General features: G+C 37.7%; 1 protein-coding gene across 3 annotated transcripts in view; it reads right to left on the minus strand.

The window, feature by feature from the left end:
- Window positions 1-22,360, minus strand: part of VEGFC (vascular endothelial growth factor C) — a 193,330-nt gene that overhangs the window by 70,590 nt on the left and 100,380 nt on the right. The window contains exon 1 of one of the 3 annotated variants that reach the window (XM_054633833.2): window positions 1,013-1,243. The exons of 1 other annotated variant lie outside the window; for it this stretch is intronic. In XM_054633833.2, coding sequence (XP_054489808.2) covers window positions 1,013-1,156 — 144 coding nt within the window. In that variant the 5' untranslated portion in view covers window positions 1,157-1,243. Of the gene's footprint in view, window positions 1-421; window positions 692-1,012; window positions 1,244-22,360 lie in introns of those variants that run through there. One more of the 3 variants, XM_077177349.1, reaches the window with a different exon arrangement.

Genomic DNA, 22,360 nt, shown 5'->3' on the forward strand with positions numbered 1-22,360 from the left:
TAGTTTAAATTTCAATCCTCACAACTCCCTCCCTGCCCCATACTGAAATGAATAATGAATGAGCTAGGTCATGATTGCTTTCAATAAGTATGTCAGAAATCTTCAAAACAATGAGATGAGGGTAAGACAGACATCAAAGATCTCCCTAACAAAGCCACATGCTTATACAACCACATACTATGCATCTTTTTTATGCATCAGCATACCAGGAACTGCATAACCACAAGTACCAAAGGTACTTGAGTTTTATGTTACGAAACTTAAAATGCAAACAAAAATTAACCGAGAATTTTAAGTATTTGTGTCTGGAATCCGAGCATTCAAGCCCAACCTTCACCATGCGTCTGGGCAGAGCTAAGGTTTTCAGACCGGAGTGTCACCTTACACCTTCCGTCAACTCTGTCACACAGCAGCAGCTCACCCAAAGCGTCAGTAGCTCCAAGAGACCTCTCAACAAATGGAAAGTCTAGGGTTTTGCTGTCATCGTCCTCCCACGCCTCCCGGGCCGCTCCGTTCTTGTGCCCAGCTGCCCCCCGGAGCGCTTCTCAGCCCGCCCTCCGTCCGTCCGTCCGTCCGCCCGTCCGTCCGTCCGCGCTGCCCAGCGCAGGACCGCGCTCGGAGGCGCCTGCGGGGCGCGCCCAGCTCCAGGGCCGGCATCAGCCGTAGCCCAAGGGCCGCTGCCTCGGCCGGGATCGGGATCGGGATGGGGATCGCTCCCGGCCGGGCAGTCCCCGCTGCACGGCAGGAGCGCAGCCCGCGGGCTGCCTCCGCTCATCAGGTGTTTCGCGTCTCTCTGCAGTTGTTCCCGTGCAGCCCGCCCTCCAGCATCCCCGAAAACTCAGACACTTTAAAAAAAATGCCTTTCCCCAACTTTTAAGGAACCCCCCCCCCCACACTTCAAAAAGCTTCTCCCACATCTTTTCCTTGGTGGAATTCCCAAGCCGTCCGTTCAAAGGGACTCGCAGCCACATGCCCAGAGGAACTGGCATCTACAGCGGGGGCACGGGCTTACCTTTGCCTCCCCCGCGTCGGGCTCCTCCTCGTAGTAACCCTGGCCGGACTCGTAGGCGGCGGCAGCGGCCGGCTCACGGGGTCCCAGGAGCACGGCGCCGGCAGCCAGGCAGCAGCTCAGGGAGAGCACCTCCAGCAAGTGCATGGCGCAGGGATGGCAGAGCGGGCGCGGAGCGGGGCAGTCGGAGGAATGCAGCCGAAATTATGAGGCTCCTTCTTTTCCTCTCCCCCCCTTCTTTCGCTGTCCTTTCCCCCCTCCCTCCCCTCGCAATATCCAAGGCAGTAAAATCCGTGGGATGGAGAAGATGCGGTAGCAGCAGCTCCTATGCGCCTGCAGGGGAGTTCCCAACTTTCCCAGCCGCTTTGCAAATTCTCACCAAAGTTATCCAGAGTTTGCCAGGTAAAAAACCCACCAGGAAACCGGACATCCGAGGCTGCGCTCACTCAGGAGCAGGGGAGGTGGAAAGCGCAGAGAGGAGGAGGAGGAGGAGGGAAGGGAAGGGAAGGAGGGAGAGAGAGAGCGAGCCGGGGAGCAGCAGAGCGGGACCGAGCGGCCGGTCGCACCCGGGGAGATGCCTTCCTTCGGGCGGGCCGGGCCGGGGGCTCGGTGCCGAGGGGCCCCGCCGCGCTGCGCTGGCTTGTGCTGTGCCGTGCGGACGGCTGTCAGCGCGGCCGGGGGGTGCGCGGCGCCCGGGGCTGCGCGGCGGCGGCGGCCGCGCATGGCGAAAGCGCCCTCTGCCTGCGCCTCTGCGCGCCGAGAGGGGCCGGCGGCCGCCTTCCTCCTCCTCCTCCTCCTCCGCCTCCCGCCGCCGGCGGCCGCTGGCGCCCCGGGGAGCGATGGCCCCGCAGCGCGGGCGGGAGGCCGCCCGGGGCGGCTCTGCCGGGAAGGGGAGGCGAGCGCGCCCGGTCCCGCAGAGCTGTGCTCGGCCAGCCACGAGCTCCGGCTCCGCCAAGACGAAGCCCGCGGCAGGTCCCAGCCCCGAGGAAAAAGCGACGTGCCCGGCTCGTTGCATTAGGCTCGGAAGCCAAGGGGTGAAGTTCGGTAAAACTCACACAGAGAAATCATCCAAGAAATGTTTGTGAATCCTAATCAGTTACTTGTTGAGCAGTGTTGGCAGCTTCACTTAAGACAGTATGCAGCTAGTTTTGGCTGCAGAATAAAGGATTTTGCCGTGTTAGAAACAGTAATCCAAAGAGTACCATAATTATTTGTAGCCTTCCTATCAATGACATTTTGAAGCTGTCTTCGATGAGAAGGAACGCCCCATTCAGAGCCCTAAATAAAACTGAGCACAGATCCTGTGTTCCAGTTACACTGTGATTAAAAGTTTAAAAAGAAAGCATATGGCTATCAAAGCCTGCTCAAATCTCAGCTATGCAAAAGGAAAATGTTATATTCCCTATACTCTTGTTTTTTGCTTGATTATTGACCCTTGGGTAAATATTTAAAAATCTTTTAGTTTGTTTTCTGCATCACTTGTGTACATCTTTTGGTAATTAGACTGTATGGGAACCAACTGTGATGGCAGATCCCTGACTGCTTTGACTAGATGCTGACAGTCTGCTCACGTTACACTGTTCTTACTCTTTGGGAATCCCATTATGTTATTATTTTGGGAACAACATTCTGGGAGTTATACATAAAGGTGTCTCTGGAAGGCTCTCAGGTACATCCTGGGGTTTTTTTATTTATTTGTTATCATTTCCAAAGTGGTATTTCAACATGCTGCTACACAAATATTTTGATTCTAGAATGTAATCACTTCATTTGCAATCAGAAGGAAATCTAAAGTTTAAATAGGGCTGTATTTTAAGAGGATGTGTAGTCATTAGAAAATTTTTGAAGCACTAACATTTTTCTAAATACTTTCAAGATGGAGTAAAGCAATGAAATAAACAAATGGGTAGAAGTTAAGCAGAACAGCTATGAAGATACAAAATAGCATACATAAATTAAAAAGGCCATTGTTCTTCACTGGACCCTTACAGCGCTTCAGATCAAAGCATAGGATTAAAGCCCAAAGAGAGCATAGGCCAGGATGCAAAATCCATCTAAATAGAAATACAGCATTACTGATTTGAGTGTAAATATATTAAAAATCTCTCAAAAGTACCACAGACTGGTATAGAGAAGTTCATGTGCAGCACTTTAATAAAACCTGCCTGACAAATCAAGCACAGATAATATTATTTCAATAAATGAGTGCTGTGCAAGGAGAAGCCGCGGAACTAAATCACAAAACAGAATGAAACATACCACTCCTGCTGTGCCATCATAATATCAGCTGGCTTCATTATTTATTTCCCCAGTTCTCCAGCACTTTCATTCTTCCCCCCACAATTCATGGAACATCCATCATGGGATCAAAGGCTTTTATGTAACAGAGCATTTCCACCAACTGCCCTGTATAGCAAGTTTCAAGTGTCATAATTGAAAGCTAGTAACCATAGTCATGGGGGCTCAAGTCTCAGTCTAATCAAGGTTTTAGTAAGAAAGTGGTTGAAATCTATGATATGTTCTGTGCACAAACATTGGTTCTGGGACACTAAGGTTTTCCTTAATCTAGACTATTTTTCTCCATCCCATAAAAGATGGCTAATTTGAAGGTTTACAAATTAAAATATATTTCATACTTTCTCCACCATCTAATAGTTAATATTTCTCCTCTTGTTTTCAAATTAAGTAGAAATCAGCCTAGAGGACAATCAATTTAAAATTCTAAGTGACAACTGTGTACACTAACAGTGAGCTGACCTTATAAACATAGGTGACTAAAGAGATATCCTAAAAACGTAGAGATGCAGCTCTGGATCTGACTGTCCTTTATGCTTCAATGGCAACAATAGCTACTGTTGAAAAATAAAACAACAATTTTTATGTCAGAAATAAGAGTCTTTCAAATGAATTCTTTTAATATTGTTTTAAAAATCCAGGCCCCAATCCCTTGTTCAAGTTGGTGTAATGTATGTCTGCCAAGAACACACCTCTCCTGTGTCTAGAAATACCTGATGTGCTCCTTTCAGATACATTCTGCTTCTGAGACATGGATGCATTTCAATGCCTGTTTCCTATCCATTTGTTAGCAGTGTGAAAACTCACTGCAAGAAATGTGAGCAGAAAGTGGGAAATACATGAGAGTTAAGAGCAAGAAAAAACAGTAGCATGCTTTCATAATGAGGTTTACTTGCTTAATGTAGAAATAAATGCTAACAAATGTTTTCTTTTTACAGAATATGATTTCCATTATCTTTAAATTATTGTGTTTGGTTTAAAGCAATCTCCTTTTCATTCTCCTATTAAACAGACAGAGGCATACTCAAGAGTTAAAATCAGATACCATGGCTTGTTTTTTGTTTTAATACACATCAGTCTTACTGGTAAGTTTCCATGGCATTTATGTTTAATGTAAATCTCAAAGGTAAAAAACATTGCTCCCTGTGTGCAGCAACTCAAAAGACTGTGGAAGTGCCATTCTGGAGTCATCCCAAAAGATGAAGGCATTAAGTAAGCTTCCTTAGTTCCTTTACAGATGGGACTCCACCATGCTTCCTCTCATGATTAAAAAAAAAAAAATCAATCAGGTATTAGTTAGTGTCTAGTGTCTAAAATATCAATGTTTGGTGTAGATACCATAAATTAGGGGAAATGTAAATAACTGTAAATGTTTAGGAAAAAAAAAAAAAAAGAAAAGGTAATTCTGATTCAGTGCCAAACTGGACAAATTAACTGCTCACTGATACATTTTCTGCCATTGAATCATCCAATCCAAAGTTTTATTACACATTTCTTTTCATGTTGCTTATCTACTCAGACTAACCAGCTTTACAGAAGACTTAGCTACTGAAAAAGGGGGGTACTGTGGAATTGAGGCTGCAATCTGCTTCTCCACATTTCTTATTTGCATAAAATATAATTTAATGGAAATATTTAGGAGTACTGCCAGTTTTACTGATTCTGAGAGCAATGTCCTTCCTCACTCATCAAAAGCACTTTTAAAGCCCTGTCTTCTTCTTGGTATGGGCCCTCATTCAGGATTTCCTCATATAATCCTAGAAAAGGATCTAAGCATGGTGGCTTGGAGATCATCAATAGCTACTGAAATATTTTCTTTGGCTTTGATCAGACATCTTCTCTTGAAAAACCCCATGGGAAACTGTTCTACACCAAACTTCCAGCCAGGACTCCTGAAATGTCATTTTATCCATTAATTTGCATTATTGCCGGGACAAATAACTTCAGTTCAATGAGAAAGACATTGTTGCTGCAAGATCATTTTCTGCAATGCTTGACCTAGCAGCCTGCACTTTGTTATCTAGAAATTTGTCTTTTGTTTAGTATAAAAATTGGTCCCTTTTGAAAATTAATTAACAAGACAAGAATCCTTAGAATTCAGCTTTTTGACAGCAGTTGATATTCAAGGATTACAGGATTATTGGGATTTCTTTGTTCTCAGGGATTCCCTTTTTAAACTGTTAAAATCAAAACCATTGGCATCTAACATTAGAATTTCTCTGTGTTACAGACTAAATGACTGCAATAGTGTAAAACCCTTCCAACCCTTGCTATGAAGGGGTAGTATGATGCAAAAATGGACAGCACCAGGCTGCATCTCAAGAAAAGTGTTTGAATTAACCAAAGCAAATTACATATCTCTAAAGCTTAGAATGGAGAAAGCCTTAGCACACATTTTATTCAGCTGACTTACATTATGATTTTTCTCTTTACCATAGTTTTTCTTCCCTCTTGTGATGTAAGGTCTCACACAACATCAAGTCTCCATAGAACATTAATTTAACATCCTGTAGACTGATGATGTTCATTGTTATAACCTCTGACTATAAACAATAAAATGACTGATTGCAAATTTATGCTGCCTCTTAACTGAAAGCTGTGCACAATCTAAACTGTGTATAGTCGAAGCCATGTCACTAAATAAACAATCTTAGATTCAACAAAAATATTAGGAGCTAACAGCACATGACCACTAAACATACAAACACTTAGCTTGATACATACCTTCCTGCAGTAGTTTTCCAAGTGATAAGCTATGAGATAGCTTTTTCAAAATTTTTTTCTTCCCATTTATACTTACAAAATTTGGTAGTATAACAGGGCAAGACGGTACCAAATCAATTCAACAGAAATAATTGTTTCTTTAAAGAGATGTAGTTTCCCCTGATTTTGCTCCTGTATACCTCCTCTTCACTTGGGTATCTGCTGCATTCCTTCTCTTTTTCTTCAGTGCTTCTAACATTCTGTTCAATATTTTGCCTATCCTAGAAATTAGGAATATGCTAAACCCTACAAATGTAAAATGCTGAATTATTAAAACCTTAAAGATATTGTCAAACATTATTGAGACCAGTTCACTTCCAAACCCAGAGTAGTATAAATGCATCATTTTAATGATCCTCATTTTTTCTTAAGAGGTTTTATTTATAAAAGTCAATTATTTTCTCCTATTTAAAATAGCCTTTTACAGATTTGAACACTTAGCCTTCCTTAATTAATCTTCTAGTTTTAAGGTAAAGAAGATCAGTGTTTTCAAAGTCCTGATAAATTTTTAGTTTCTGAAGTTACGCTTATAACTGTCATTTGGATGACATTTATCCAGGGGTTCACTGAAAGCTGATGCTCAACACTGAAAGAAGGTACTTCAAAACTGACTGTGTTGGGCAGAACAAAACACCCCAACCCATTCTTCTGTACCCATGTACATTCCCATGTGGTATTTGCTTTTTAGGCAGATTCATTTTAAGCTTGCAATAGAATGTAATTCTTGTATGCTTTTTAAGGATTTTCTATCTAGCCAGATGTTCCCTTTCCTGTAGTTGTAGATCTGACTCTTCCCACATTGGAACACTCTCATTTCTCAATAGAAAGGGAACTACCTCCTATTTTTTTCTAATAATTTTTGTACTTCATGATAATTACTTCCAATTTTAAGTCTATCTGTCTTTGCTGTCCTTGCTCCCTAGGTCCCATCTTTACATATAACAAAGTAGAGGTGTATTTCCCCTGTGCTGCCATTGGTTCCTTGTGGTCAGAAAAAGCGTTGTTATTGACCTATTGCAAAGTTTAAAGGTTGAAATTCCCTCCTGACTTCCTGATCCACACTGCAGGGTTTGCTTCAGCCCATCATACTGATTCAGAAGCCATAAATACCAAAATGTAGGGACATTAAAGTCCAAGGTTCTTTCTTAGGTCCAACTTCATTTTTCACACAGCTGAAAATAGTTGGAGATAAACTTGAAAATTATGAAAGAGAGATTTGTGGTTTGGATTGGATACTGGTTTGGGTTTGTTGGGTTTTTCTTTTGTTTTCCTTGATACGCCAGGTAGCGAACGTCTGGAATTTGTTGTTACAAGAGGTTTAAACTGTGAGGTTTAAAAATGCATCAGACATAGTTCTGGACATCAGGACCACAAAATGATTTTTAAGTAAAAGGGAGCTGGAGGGGTGATAGGGAGGAGTAGTCCAATGTTGGATACTTTATTCAATGAATACAGATGCTGGAAAAGCATGAAGGAAATTGACTGCAGTAGCAGACACTCACTGTGCTCTTCTTAAGTAGCATATTCAATTGTAACTGTTGGAGACCAAAAAAAATAGATAAACAGTCTAGACAGATGGTTTATCTAAGCCCATAGGACATATCTTATATATGAGGGAAACTCAATCCATTTCTCATTGATTCAGGTCCAAACCACAGAGTAAATTTGTTCTTGTCTTACAGTCTCATGTTCAGACCACTATACTTAGTCATAACAGAAATATTTATTTTTACACATCATTATTACACCAAAAGTCAGTCCAACAGATAGGGTTGAAAGGAAGTACACAGGAAATCAAATCTGTAAAATAGTCTTCATAATTTTCAATGAAATTAATATAGGGTTCTACTGCCATCCTCATTGAAACTAGATTTAATCATTCAGTCAGAGAGAGAAAAAACCTAAACCAAACTCCATGTACCAGCTTTTTGGATACATCTCACAGAAAAACAGTAAAGCAGCAGTTTCAGATATTTTTTCCTCTTTTTTTTTTTAATACTAACAAATAAGACAAAGCAAAATGAGAAGCCTGCAAACCAACTTTGCAGCAGCAAGTTACCATCACAAAGTTTGAATTTGCAGCATGCTTAACTTGGTTACTAAGGTTTTGTTCTCTGCTCAAAAAATCATGACATGTTCCTTTTAAAATGTTGTATGTTTTGTGCTGAATCAAGAGAATTATTGTTGTTATTAGACATCAGGATACATCCTGAGCACAGACCTAGAAAGATGAGGAACCAATGTCTCTAAGATTTCAAAATTCAGTCCCTAACCTTTTCACTTTTCAAAAACTGCTAAGAGAAAACAAACAAACAAAAAGCAGTGACAACAATTAAAGAACAAATGTACTCTGATATGGAGATTGCATCAGAGGCCCCAAATAATTCCCTCTTTCACTGGCTGGCCAGAAAATTTAATTTTCCTACACATTTAACACTGGGTGACAGAGGTCCTTGTTCGCTGTGATATAGTGAAAGCCATGCTAGTTTACCCTATTATCATTAAAGAATTTATGCAAAAAGAGACATGCTTAGACCAGTTATTGACTGCTTCCTACTTTCAGCTCAACCTGTTAATCTGTCTCTGAACAGAGTCTTGATGTTCCACACTTCAGGCTAAACTAGGCAAATGATGCAACTGGTATGAGACTGTCACTGGGCAAAGCAGCCACAAGGTAGAGAACATCTATCATCCTTCTGCTTGCTTATCTCTTTCTAACTTGAATTCAAGCAGCTACTACTGATCTAAAAAGCAGGTAGCATGCTGGGCCTAATCTATTTTTTGAATTCCTATCCCATCACAAACCTACAGCTATACTCCACAGGGACACTTCAACTAATCTGTCCCAGTATAAAATTCTTAAGTGCAAAGGGTAGATCAACAGACCACTTTCAGGAGCAGATTCCAGCTGTGGAACTCAACCTAATCTTCTCTATTGATAATGAACATAAGCCTGAGTGTATTCAAAACGAAAACTAACCTCAGCTTCTTAGTAAGACTCCCTGCAGTGATGGCATCTTCCCATGGTAACCAACTGATCTGGAGAGAGGAGGAGGAGGCAGAGAGACAAGGATGTATACTTTTAAAAGCTTGAAATTGAAAATCTTTTTTTACAAAAAAAATTAAAATTATAGGTTCCAAACTGTGGATTATTACATTAAAATAATTTTCAGAGATGCACAGATATTGCCTTTGCTTACTTTTTCTGCCTTATAATTCTGAGTGGTCAAAAGTTACCCTTTATGTAACTGTAAGGCCATTCATAGATATCTCACTTAAGCAGGATAGAGTAAAGTCTATGAGTCATCCTTTCACCCTATTTCTCTGCTCCCTTGAGATATGACCAGTCAGGAGCAGCACCTATGCCATGGAAGGACTCTGGGATGAAGGAACAGGCCAGTATGGTGCTGGGTTCTGAGTTGCCCCAGCTGAGGTTGGACTGTCAGACCACCTGACGATAACTTACTTTAATCTGTTTTATGGCCTAGTATACAGTCAAGGACAACCTCTCCAAGTCCATGAGCTCAGCTACATGCAAAGAGAAGAAACAAGACAGGATTTTTTTTTTCCTGGGACCTGGCCATATTAGGAAGGTAACCTGGTGAAGCTCAGGGAACCCTAACTATGTGGTGCTACTACTGAGACTACAAAGACAGCCACAAGAGAGATGAGACAAGCTATGTTATAGTTTAAAAGCATTTTTCTGCTTCTGAGGCATTGCAGATAGCTTCACCACACACCTTTTGCTCTTGGGTTACTCCTAGTAAGTTTCTAAGATTTTAGGATGAAAATAGGTGTTTACTAGTGGGTCTATGGAGTTCTAGTATTCTAGTTGATAAAACTGCATAAAAATCAAAATAGTCCAAAGAAATATTTGCTTCCACACAATTCTGAAACTGTTCATTTGACAGGCTAATATCTATAGCCCACAGTTTTGCACTAAAATCTTTAAGGCAACTGGAGGGAATTAGGAGCCATAATTAATTGTAATAATATCCTTTTATGTTGTAATAGTCTTCTTTCAAATCACATCTTTTTTTCTAAGTCCCTATTCCTTTTCTTGCCCTTTTCCATCTATGTTGATCAGCTAAGCCAAAAGGGGTAAGACTCAAATGAGAATGAGATGTATTCATGGATAGAGAAGTATGCACAGCAAGGCTGTTAATATTCATAGAAGATCTTGAAAAGTCATTTGATTTGATTCCCTTTTTTAAAACAGAACTTCAAAGTCCAGATGTACAGTAGATTCAAAAGATTTTTTTGCACATTGTGTGACCTATTGTTTAGTAAAACTGTGTAACAAATCCCTTGTTAAAGTATAATGCTCCGTGCCAGTAGGAATAAAACAACTTTTTGAGTCCAATCTACTCTCAGTCAAGGTCAAAAAAAGCTGGGATCAAACTCAATGAGTTTTCAAAAGCTTACCCTAAATATACAATATCAAAGTTCATAATTAAGAAGACTCATTTCATCAGTCAACTTCATGCTTGCACAGCAGTGGGAGTAATTATAACACAACTCATTTTTTCAGGTTGGCTTGAACACTTGACCTTATAAGCAAACTCCTTTTTTCACCCTTCCTAAGATGCAAAGCCAAACCATTTGCTTTTAACAAAACAGAGCTGTCAGTTTGACATTTCAAAGCATGTTTAAATGCTTTCTTTCATTAAAAAGATAGTTTATCTTTAAATAGACATTTACAGGCTATTTCTACTAATTTTTACCATGCAAAGATTAAAAAAAAATGTTTCTGCTTTCTTGACATTTTCTTAAGGTCATCAGTTGAACTGTATTTGTTCTAGCCTTTAGAATACATAGAAATCCTCAAATCCAAGCAAATGCCAGGATGCCTCAAGGGCATTGTTGCCTTGATATTCCTCTTGCATCATACCAACATTTTCTGCCCAAAGAATGTGAAATCCAAATGGAGAACTACAATTGTTTTCAACAGTAGTCATGTGTGGGCAGATATTCATCAAAACTAACTGAACAACAGAAAGTGTAAAATAAATAGGAGAAGACCTCATCTCCCTTCTGTCATCCCAGAATTAAGGCTCCAGTCTAAAGCCAAGCATCTGATGGTTCATTACAGTCAATGAAAAACAAAACAGACTTCTTCCAAAGAGGAAGTATTTTTCCATTTCTTTGGCACTTTAGGACATGTGCTAAAATATTTCTCTCTGTTAGGGACAGAAGAAGACTATATGCTAACTTTGAGATGGCTAAAGTTACAGAAAAGAAGTCTCATGTTGAGAATCTAAAGTAGAATAGCTGTTCCTGGGGAGATCCAATGCCATAAGGGGATGCAAAATAAATACAGGTGGAAAGAGGGACAGGACAGGAACTTAATCTCCAGCATGGCCATTTGATTATCAAAATGGAGCAAACATTATAGTGGCATAATTGATAAAATAAGGGGAGTATTTGATTGTTGACTGATAATGCTTTCATACTAAAATTGGTGTATTGTTCATCTTTTTGGCTCTCTATTGAGCAAAAATTGAAAGCTATGACAAAAGGTGATTAGACATGTCAATAGGTTTTACTGGAGAATTATCCAATGAGTGAATGAAAAAAAAATTCACATTGCAATTGATTAAGTCAGACTAAAAATTTGTTAGGTCCTTAATGTTGTCATCTTGCTTATGGAGTGATTTCTATTAAAGTACTTTGATTTCTATCTGAGATGTTTGGACTGTCAAAATCATGCCGTATAGAAATAGGATATTGCTAGATGATCTGATGTTCTGATTGAGTTTTGGGATGCAGTCATCTGTTGGGAAATATGCCATTAAAAAAGCTGTGTGTTCTACAAAGTGTGAAAGTAGACAGATTAAACGAAGGAAATAGCATTTGAGACACATGTGGAAAAAGCTTAAAAAGTAGAGGTAGACCAAAAAACAGATTAAGAAGATTCCAGAAAGCAAAGAAAAAATGTACATTTTTTTTCCCAAAAAGAAAAAACCCTACATTTCATCAGATGATTATAAAGTCTTTTTAAAGTAACCCTAACTAGAGTAATAACTTCACGGAGTCAAAAGCTTCTCATTCAGTACCCCTAGGCCCAGAAAAACCTGACATCTCCCCAGCCACCACATTTTTTTCCTGCCAATGTTTTAAACTCTGGAAACTAAAAACCAATTTGTCTCTTTCTAGTTAAAGAACCTCTCTTATGGAAGTCTACATTGTGAGACGAACTTCCTAACAGTTTTGGTGATCTGAATAATCTGTTATACATAGGTGGAACTGACTCTTTCATGGCTCCTTTGGTATTTCAGCAGTAATGCATTCAAAGTATTCTGGTTGCCAAAGTGAACAGATATTGCTCAACAAGTAAAGGTTACTATTTTATCAAGTAGAAATAACATTTTGAGGTTCATTGTTTTTTTGCCTTTAGAGAGAGCATGCCATTTTTCTACCCTTTTTTCTTTGATAATCATAACTTTATGAGGATTTTAATGTAACACAGTGAAGTGCCTTGCTGGACTCTGTATGACCTTGCTTTCATTATTTGATTTTTATTTCCTTTTTTTTTTTTTTTTGTTTTGAATGTTTTTGTTGTTGGTTTTTTTGTTTGTTTGTTTTTAGTGAACTAGAAGATATTTCTGTAGAACTGTTATGTTTTTTATGTTAATTCCTGTAATTGCTATGTGTATCACGTTATATATACAAAACATACTAACTCTGCCATGTAAAAATGTGGGCAGGTGGGTATTTTAAAGGTCCAATTTTATTGTAGATTAAAAAAAAAGCCATTTAACAAAATCTCACACAGAAAATCTCTGATTTTATCATGGATGATAGTTAATATTAAGCATTAAAATCCAACATCACTTCATTTCCTCTCTCCCAGACTAGATTTAGAATTCTGCTCCCAAGAATACCCCCCAAAAAAACCCCAACCCTGCTCAAGGAGGGGAGAAACATGAAGCATTTTACCTCCAATTATGAAATCTTCTGAATTAGAAATATAGATACCTGAGACAAAGTTCTGATCATAAGAGATCTTCTTCCAGTTATGCAGGACTGATTGTATGTCCAGATCAGGTTTTCAAAGACTGTCATGAAAAGGTTGCAATAAGAGTCTCAGATTTTCATAAACTAATGAAGCCCTCAGAGTTCCCTTACTCACACATCACTGCAGTGTGTGTGCTGCACTGCATTCTAAATGTATTATGAGATGGCGTTTTTAGCAAACCAGATGTGAAAACTACCCACAAGTTGATCCATTCCTTCTTTTGGAACCATGTTTATGGTTTCAATTTAAACAGCTCTATCTTTCCTTTGCACATGTCACAAGAATTAAATGGAAATGAGACAACTGTGTTCCAGGTATTCAGGTGTTCTTTCTTCTATAGCTAAATATCAATCATTCCATACAAGTGGTCTGATTTTCACAAGTATCATGTTTTATGGGCTACTAAATTTAGTTTATCTGAGTGTAACATTTGATTTCTCTAATATTTAAAACTCAGAAAATTGTGTCTAATTTCTCTATAGGCATTCTTATTGCAAATGGTAAATGCCTACCTGGGGATGAAGAAATTCCAAATTTATTCACAGTAAGCTTCTTGTGCAGTAAATCCAAACTGCTCAACTGAATCAACAGCAGGCTAGAAAGAGAGCACCAACCAAGGCATGATTTCCACATGAGAGATGTGCAAGAGGCACTGTACTTTTTATCTTCTATATAGAGTGCTGATTGTCTTTTACAAAATAATGAACAGATAATATTTCCACTGATATTTTTTCTCATGAATCTTGCTCGTCTGCCACATGATTTTTTTTAAATGGTACCATGTATGTAGCCTTCAGCATTACATAATTAGGAAAATAAAGTAGCACTTAACTTTCTCTCTTTTATTAACTACAGAAGTTTCTGCTTGACTTTTATTAAAACAAGGAAGAGGTAGTTGTGTTTATCTTTTTTGCCACCTGTTTGAGGTAACAATTCTAGGAAGTTGCAAAAATTAGAATTACATTATGACATTCATTATTAATCATATATTAATCATTCTTATTTCAAAGAAGAAAAAAATGGCATGAAGTAACATATCCTATTAATCACAGAGATTTGAATCCATCTAATCTTTTTCTATAATTTTGGCTAGACATCTATTATAATGTCAAATACTATTAGTGAAGCTTTAGCTACTCAATACGTGCAGCACAAGTTCTTGCATGAGAATTGACACAACAGAGCTATAAGACAATAAAAGGGCAGCAGGGCCTGTGGCCTCTGCTCTCCAATTCTGTAATGTGAAGAAAAAGCGAATTCACTAGGAGCTGTCAACTCTAAAACATCTCAGTTCAACGTGATTTCACCAAAGATCAAATGGAAAAGGCTAATCTTGTTTTCTAGACACTTAAATCCCATTTTCCCAGGCAGATTTACCCCAGGTTCATCCAAATGTGTTTTAAGCAGAATATCTTATTCTGAAGTGTCTTTTTTTTTCCTAATACAACAGGCACAATAGCACTGAATACATCAGTGTCACAGTTATTGTTTCCAAAGATCAGGCAGAAGGCCACAGGACATCTATGGAAAGTAGAAAGCATGTCACTAACATTCTTACAGTACATTAGTATTTTATTAAAATATTTATTTCTATTTGCATATCAAAAATTTTCAGCATGATATCTTTCCACACTTGTAATCATCCTGTTTTGGCAGAAAACAACACAATCCTTTAGTAGTTTTTCCTAGGGCCTTTAAGTTCTTTTTGCTTTTGTTTAAATAATAGATTGACAGGAATGCAATTTACTAATACTTGGTGTTTTGTACATGAAAGAGATCCTGCTGCTCAGTCAAACGCATGCTACCATAATGGTTAAAATGAGATGAATAAACCATGTAGCCAAAATGTTGCTTAAGATTGGTTACCTACAGAAAAACTGTAAGGATCCTGCAAATATGGAATTTTAAAAGTATTTGCCCCTTTTGGCATCCAATATTTAACTCTGACAATTGCTTTGTCCCACTCTAAAGATTTTCCATCTTCATTTCTGTGATTTTTTCCCATTTCTCTTTAGTAAGATTTTATTTTTGATACAAAAACCAAAGTTTTAAAATGAAGTAACAACTATGTTGTATTGAATTAGCAGAAAAATTTACCAAGTATTTGCCTGCAAATCTGACTCAATTCCCAGTGTTTGTAAGTTGCACTTTGGATATAATTTAGAGCCTTTGGATATAATTTTTGCCTGGGGGATGGGGATGAGGCAGAAGAGGCAGAAAACAATACTCTGATAGTAATTAAATCCAAAATTTACTAAAAATCAATAAAAAAGTTTTTCGCTATCCTCAGTGGGAAAGCTTCATGCCTAGTGTTTTGCTCTTTAGGCAGAACATGATGAAGAAATCTGGAGACATTTTGGGTTTACAAATGCATTGATCTTGGCAAAACTGATGGCAACATAGCACTGGTGTTTTGTGTTGCAAAACCAATCACTAATTCTCCATCATGTTCAGTCCTGTATTGAAAGCAAGGGAAGTGTTCCTTTTCCAGCTTGGCATACTCAGCAACATATCTTTCTATTTCTTCATTCTATAGGAATGAAAATGTAAGTTAAGGACAAGATGAGGCTGACACTAATCTGATTCTGTCATTACAAAAGTGCTTCATTTTCCTTCTAAAAATGAGTGCTTATTTTGAATAGAAGAAAACAAGCCAAGAATCTTGACAGTTTGTACTATTTTAACAAACAGCTCCCAGAAGAATACTTCTTCTTAAACTGTGGAAACCTACAGGTGTGTATGTTCAGAAGTGGAGGGCGAGGGCTTAACTGTTTTCCCTTTGTTAAAAAAGGACTTTTTTTCTATATTTCCCCCCCCCCAATCACAACTGATGGAGCAGGAAAAACCTCATATACCACTCTACTCCTCTGGAAATATTTATACCTAGTTCTGAAAGCAAAACAAGAAAACTACCAAAATATTCCTCCTCCCTTAAATAAAACATGTAAAATAACGTTTTGCTACTTTGAAGAAGAGGAATAGCAAAAACAAGTGCTATACAATATGGGAAATTTGCTAAAACACCAGGATGTTTCTCTTCAGATACTAAGCATCAGATTTTTTTTCTTTTAAAAGAAATTTAATAATTCTTTCTTGAACTTTGTATGAATAAAAAATTTGTGAAAGTGATTTAGCAGGGTTTGCAAAGCCTTAAAAGTCCATCAGAAGCAGGGAATTCTTGCCAGCCTCTGCAAAGCTCCAACAATACAGTTAAAGATGACTACTGGGAACCCACAGCAAACCACCATGGAGCATGAGCCAAAAACCAAAACCACATATTACCAAGTTTCTTTTCCTTGGTATCACATAAAATATAAGTACAAATTGAGAAAGATGGGAGTCTATTATTTTATGGGGTAATGGACAGTGTACTACCTCAGCCCATAAACTGCAGGTACCGGAGTTTATAAGATTGAACGTTTAGTTTTAAGGTTGCATATTAAGTAATTTTAATGACACTGCTTTGACCAGGCAGAGAAAAATTGTGAAATGTATAATTAGTGTTGCAAAGAAAATGCAATCCTAGCCAAGAACTTTTATGTGTGACTCTGAAATTGAATTATTTGAAAGGAATTTGCATTTGGGACAAAACTCCCAAACTTTCTGGCTGCTAAAAATTAGGGAAAATGCCAAAAATACCAACAAACAAACACATTCATCAGAATAAAGAGATCTAATAAACTTGTAAATAAATAATGAGTGATTTCAGTAAAGGCAAAAAAAAAAAAAAATAGAAAGAAAAGCCCAAGCAGTTAACAGATTAAAATATCTTTACTTTCTTCATTAAAAATAAATACATCAGCTATTTTACCTCTCTTTACCTCCACAGTATTTTAACTTAAAAAACTGTAGAATAAGTAATCAATGGAAGAAACTAGAATAATAACAGTACTAGATTAGGCAGCATGTATCAAACTAGATTAATTATTTTGCTGATATGTAACAGACAGTACTAGAATTTTTGTTTTTATTTCCTACTTAAAAAAAGTGAATATGAATATATTGTTTTCCAATCAGAATAACTATGAAAATTATATAAAAAGTCAATAAAGGAGACCACTAAGGACATGAAAGATTTCATTTAAACACATATTTTTTAGAAGATGCAAAATTCTCTCTGATGCAATGCATTAGTAATTTTAAAAGTGATCAAATCAACATATAATTGTCTTTGCAGATGATATTGCTTATTTAGGTTAAGTGAGAGAAAATAACTTCTTTGAACCAAAAGTGACTGAGAAACAATAAACATGAAAATCATAAGGCCTTTTCCAGACAGCTGTATCCTCACAGAAATGGTTCTTTTTCAGGGAAGAAAGACTTTTTTTCTAGAGGTAAACTCTGACATAATATACAAAAGGCTTTCCTACTTTCTGTTTTCTTCTGAGGTATTAATATTTCTGGAATAGATGCAGCTTGTATGTTGAGCAGAAATATTGGGGCAAAAAGGTCTCTCTGGCCTGCTATCTCGACCCTTACAGTGACCAGCAGCAGGAAGCTGAGGAAAATGAAAGCAAGAACATAGCTATTCTTTCTCAGAATATTATCTAAACCTCAGCAAGATGCAGCTTAAAAACTTCTTAAGCAGAAACATTATCTATTTTTCTATGTAACAGTTCTTATTTTTCTTCCAGGAATCTGAACTGTCATACTTTGAGATCATGTAGATTTTCACTATCCATAACCCCATGTGGCAGCTCAATCAGTTGTATGAAGAAACATCTTCCTTGGTTTGCTCTGAATACTACTAGTTTTATTTTATGCCCCTCATTCTTATGACAGAACTGAAATAAATCCTATCCACCTTTCCTCTACACTTCATTTTGCAAGCTTCTTTCCCTAAATTCTTTCGTTTTCTTTCTTTGTGAAGGATCCTAGCCAGTATGCTTTTTACTCATGAAGATGATGGTTTTATACTTTTTGCCATCCTTCTCTAAACTGAAATGAGTAAAAAAGAATTGTATACAGGTCTCATATGTTTGTTGCAGATAAAAGTAATCACAGTGGTATTTTCTATTTAATTTCTTTATTACATTCCTAATAATTTTTTAACATTGGTTTCTTCCCTTATTACTAATCATTAAGTCAAAGAAATATTCCTTATATAGTTAAAAAAATTTGCTCCTGAAGAGGAATCTAAATAAACAAATGTTTGCTTTCATACTGCAAGTCATACAGCTTTTTGTGCCAAACCTATGACTCAATTTTAAAGTTACAGATGCTTTACTAAATATCTAAAGTAGAAATCAAGCAATGTTTGAAAAAATAGTGCTCAGTTTGCTAATATCACACAACCTGCCCTTGCTAAGCAGTAGTGTTAGTGTTTCCAAGACAGCATACTGATGCTGCAATAACTTGTTCTTCCTAAACTTCAACCTGATTCATACAGACCATCCAGAATCTTCTTCAGAAACAAAGACACCCTAATGCTTTAGGCCTTCATTCTGTGGACAAGAAGTGGTTTAACAACACACTGTAGCACTTGAAAAGGACTACCAATGCTATTGCAGCTAGAATAAGATCAGGCACCCTATTACTGTCACCCCACATGCACCCCATAGCCTTTTCCTGGGTACTGGAGAGTAGTTTCTATTAATGCCCTGTGTGAGCCAAGGCTTGCAGCAGCAGCAGTGATCTCCTGCAAGAGCTGCTGATGTTGTATCTGTCCGTGTATCAGAGGCCGTTTCGCCCAATGAGCAACTGACGGTGACATCTGTCACAGCCATTCAACTGATGGTCATTTCTGGAAAAATACATTCATAGGACAAGATGTGCATACAGGAGATAAAATATTCAGTTGGGTTGTGGTCAAGATGTTTCCTGCTGCCAGCTCTCAAAAGATTTACAGTTTTCAGTTTGAGTTTTCTATTATACAAACTCATATTTTTAAGTGATCTTCTCTTTGAATTTCGGGTTAGTTAAAGAGCAGAAAATCTTAACAAACCAACTAAAATGGAGTCTTGTTGCAATCCTTACATTGCCTTTACTTCAGATATTTGGCTCCAGAAAGCTTAAAATAAATGAAAAAGCAATGGTAGAAACGACATCATTTAATGTAGCAGAAATAAAGGACAACTAACAAACTAAAGCAAGTACTAATAAAAAGAAGAAATTGATCTGTAATCAGTGAGAGCAGCACTCATTGAAACAAACCATACTAAAAGTCCTCCAGTTAGATATAGATATTTTTGAATACTAGATATTTTGAATGAATGCTCTAGGTTACAAAACTCAAGATAACAAATTCTTACACATAGTGTTATGGTGGACTGATCAGCTTTAAATCTGGAAAATAAAAATAACTATTTTATTGCTTTCCCTCTTCCAAATCCCTGTAATGTTTCCTAGTAAAACAGAGTATTTACACATCAGTACTATGTGCATTTTTTAATGAGATTACCTTGTTCTCCTAACCCACAAAATACAAAATGTGCAGCAAGGATCTGAAAGGCCTATAGCCTTTTCTCAGAAGATATAAGTATGACCATGTCATACTTATTTGTACTTTTTGGCATCAAAAACACTTGGAAAGAGAGCCTATAAACCAGAAAATATGTGTTACTCTTGAAGCTCACAGCACCAAAATTTGTAAGTAATATGGTGTCTGAAATACCAGTACAATTTTAACTGTGTTCATTGTAGAAGTCCTGTGCATTTCAAGTAAGAGCTCTTGTAATACAAATTATCAAACCACCAGTTGTGGTTTCCTGTACTTCCACTTCCTTGCTTCTCCTTTTCAGTTGCCCAGCATGGAACATCCATAGGAGTGCAGTTCAAGTGACATAAATGGATCCATATGCAATGGTGAACTCACAAGCTAATTTGTCCAAGTGAATAGTAGCCAAAAAAGCAGGACATAAGCCTCATTTTTGCAATTTTTTTACTTCTTGGTTTGTATTTGAAGTGCCTCTGAGGTATCACCTAACAAGAAGACTTCTGAAATGAATACTAAAACTGTGACCTTTATAGAAGTGAAATATAATTAAGGAGTCAAGAGGCTCTATTAGCTTTTTGGAATACTCTGACATAATTTGCTAATACATGTCAACATATGTTGAACCATATATTATGCCACATTGACCACTATGTAAAATGTTTTATGATACAAATTATATCTGTGGTCATGGCTGAAATTCATGAAGTTTTTTTCCACTCATTTATTCTAATATAACCATTTAAGAGCAACTAACAGCTGCTATAGAATGAAAATGCTCAAGTAGTGTGGTCTTCCAAAAATTCATCTCAGAACCAATTCCCATATTACTGTGTATTGCATTCTGCTTGCACACCTTAAGTGTTGTTCCAGAGGAATGCCTGAATTACAGAAACATGATTGCTGGTGCAACATGGTGCTCAAGTGGTGACTGGGGTGCAGAGAAACAGGAGGTGTTCACTCCTACTAAAAATGAGGAAACATTACAAAATTATATTCAAGATAACATCTACTTAGAGATTTATCTGTGCTAGAGCAGGATAGGAAATTATGGTACTGGTTTGTAATGGGTGAAGCACAGCTCTAATACAAAAGACAATGCAGAAATCATAGGAGAGGAAAGCAACTGTCATGGCTGAGTCTGTGGTGAAAAGAATGCTTTTGTTTGATAAACATTACAAGAGCTGGATAGTGCATGGTCTGCAGCAAACAGAGTAGAAGAGAGGACTGACTACAAGAGTGGACAAGACTCTGAGACTCTGAAGTTGCCTGCCACAACTCTGCAGGCAGTAATACGTGCTGGAACACATCACACACATCAGCTAGAGAGACTTCAAAGATGGAGACACCTTGAGAACTTAGTGTAAGAGGGAAGTCCTAAAATCCACCTTGAAAGTCCTCTTTCTGCAAATGCCAAATAAAACCCAAACCAAAAAATCCCAACCAAATAGGAATTAGTTTATACCGAGTGCCTGACCATTTTTTTTTCAAGTTCTAATGGAAAAGAAAGTGTAAGATGAAAGCTCCATTATGCTAAGATTGATAATTTATCATTTGGATACAAAGCAGAACAGCTAGAAACAAATCACAACCTCAGTGCAAGAGGTGGTAAGTGCAATACAAGTAAGCATAATGACAAAATTACAGTTGGTGAAGCACAGACTCTCCCACACACCCTTCTCATTTTCTGGTTTCTAATGCTAGGAGTCTCAGATAAGAATTTAAAATGGGAAGAAACATTTTTCAAATCATTATAGTGAGTCTATTTACTCTATATGAATCATCAATAAATATTTTTAAGAGTGATGGTAACAACATTAAGGAGAAGGCATTCAGGGAAAAGCAACAAAGTACCACACTGTTAGGCCATGAGTTAATGAACTTCAGTTTACTGGCTGTAGCCCCAAAAGACAAAGAAAAGATGTTTTAGGGGTCAAACCCAAGGATTTGAATGATTTATTGCCTAAGCATCAATGATATATAGGCTAAAGGAGTTATCAGGGCATTCAAATTAAGTTATATATGCTAGACTCATGTACAGTAAATCATTAGAATTTCTACAAACCTAGATAATTTTCTAATACAAACAGAACCAGGTCCAACACACAATCTTTCCAGGAGACTGCAGCTTAAACACTGAGCCAGAAACTGGTTACCTAGGGACCAGTAAGGATGGCCTGTTTATATTATGGATGAACAGAGGACATTTGCAAGCAACACCCACTCACTCATTCTCATATATCACATACACAGTACATTGAAAGGGCTAAATGTTCAGCAAACTCAGTATAATGAGCCAAAGTTAGTAGTGGAGTGGTAGTACTGCTCCCAAGAGACATGGAGTGTTTATTTGCTATGTGGGCTTGGGAACTTAGGTCATATTCCTAGTCTTATAATGACAAATAGCATTACAATTATGGGTATCTTCCAAAGTGAAAAGCAGCCCATGTGGTCTGCTGACTACTTGAGTTTCTTTAAAAATAAATGGTAATTTAAAGTCAGCACTGACCTGTAAGTCCCCATCCCTTCAAAGAAAATTAATAGTTGCCTATAATCTATGAGGGACTGAGATCCATGCACAAAAGAGATAAAACATTGTCAGCTATAAAAATTAAAGTTAAGCTGTGACAATCAGTAAAGGCAGAAATGCCATGTCTGTCTCAGAATTACAATAAACCTGCTTATCCTAAGTAACTTACATTTTCTATGTTAGGCTACACTAGTATCCACTGCCAAAATGTGGTATGCTATGCAAAAAAGATGGAGTTAGAAAAGCATGTTATGTTCCTATTTTCAGCAAAATATCTTAAATATATCTTGAAAACAAATGAAATAGCAATGT

Source organism: Agelaius phoeniceus, chromosome 4 (assembly GCF_051311805.1).
Source record: "Agelaius phoeniceus isolate bAgePho1 chromosome 4, bAgePho1.hap1, whole genome shotgun sequence".
Lineage (NCBI taxonomy): Eukaryota > Metazoa > Chordata > Aves > Passeriformes > Icteridae > Agelaius > Agelaius phoeniceus.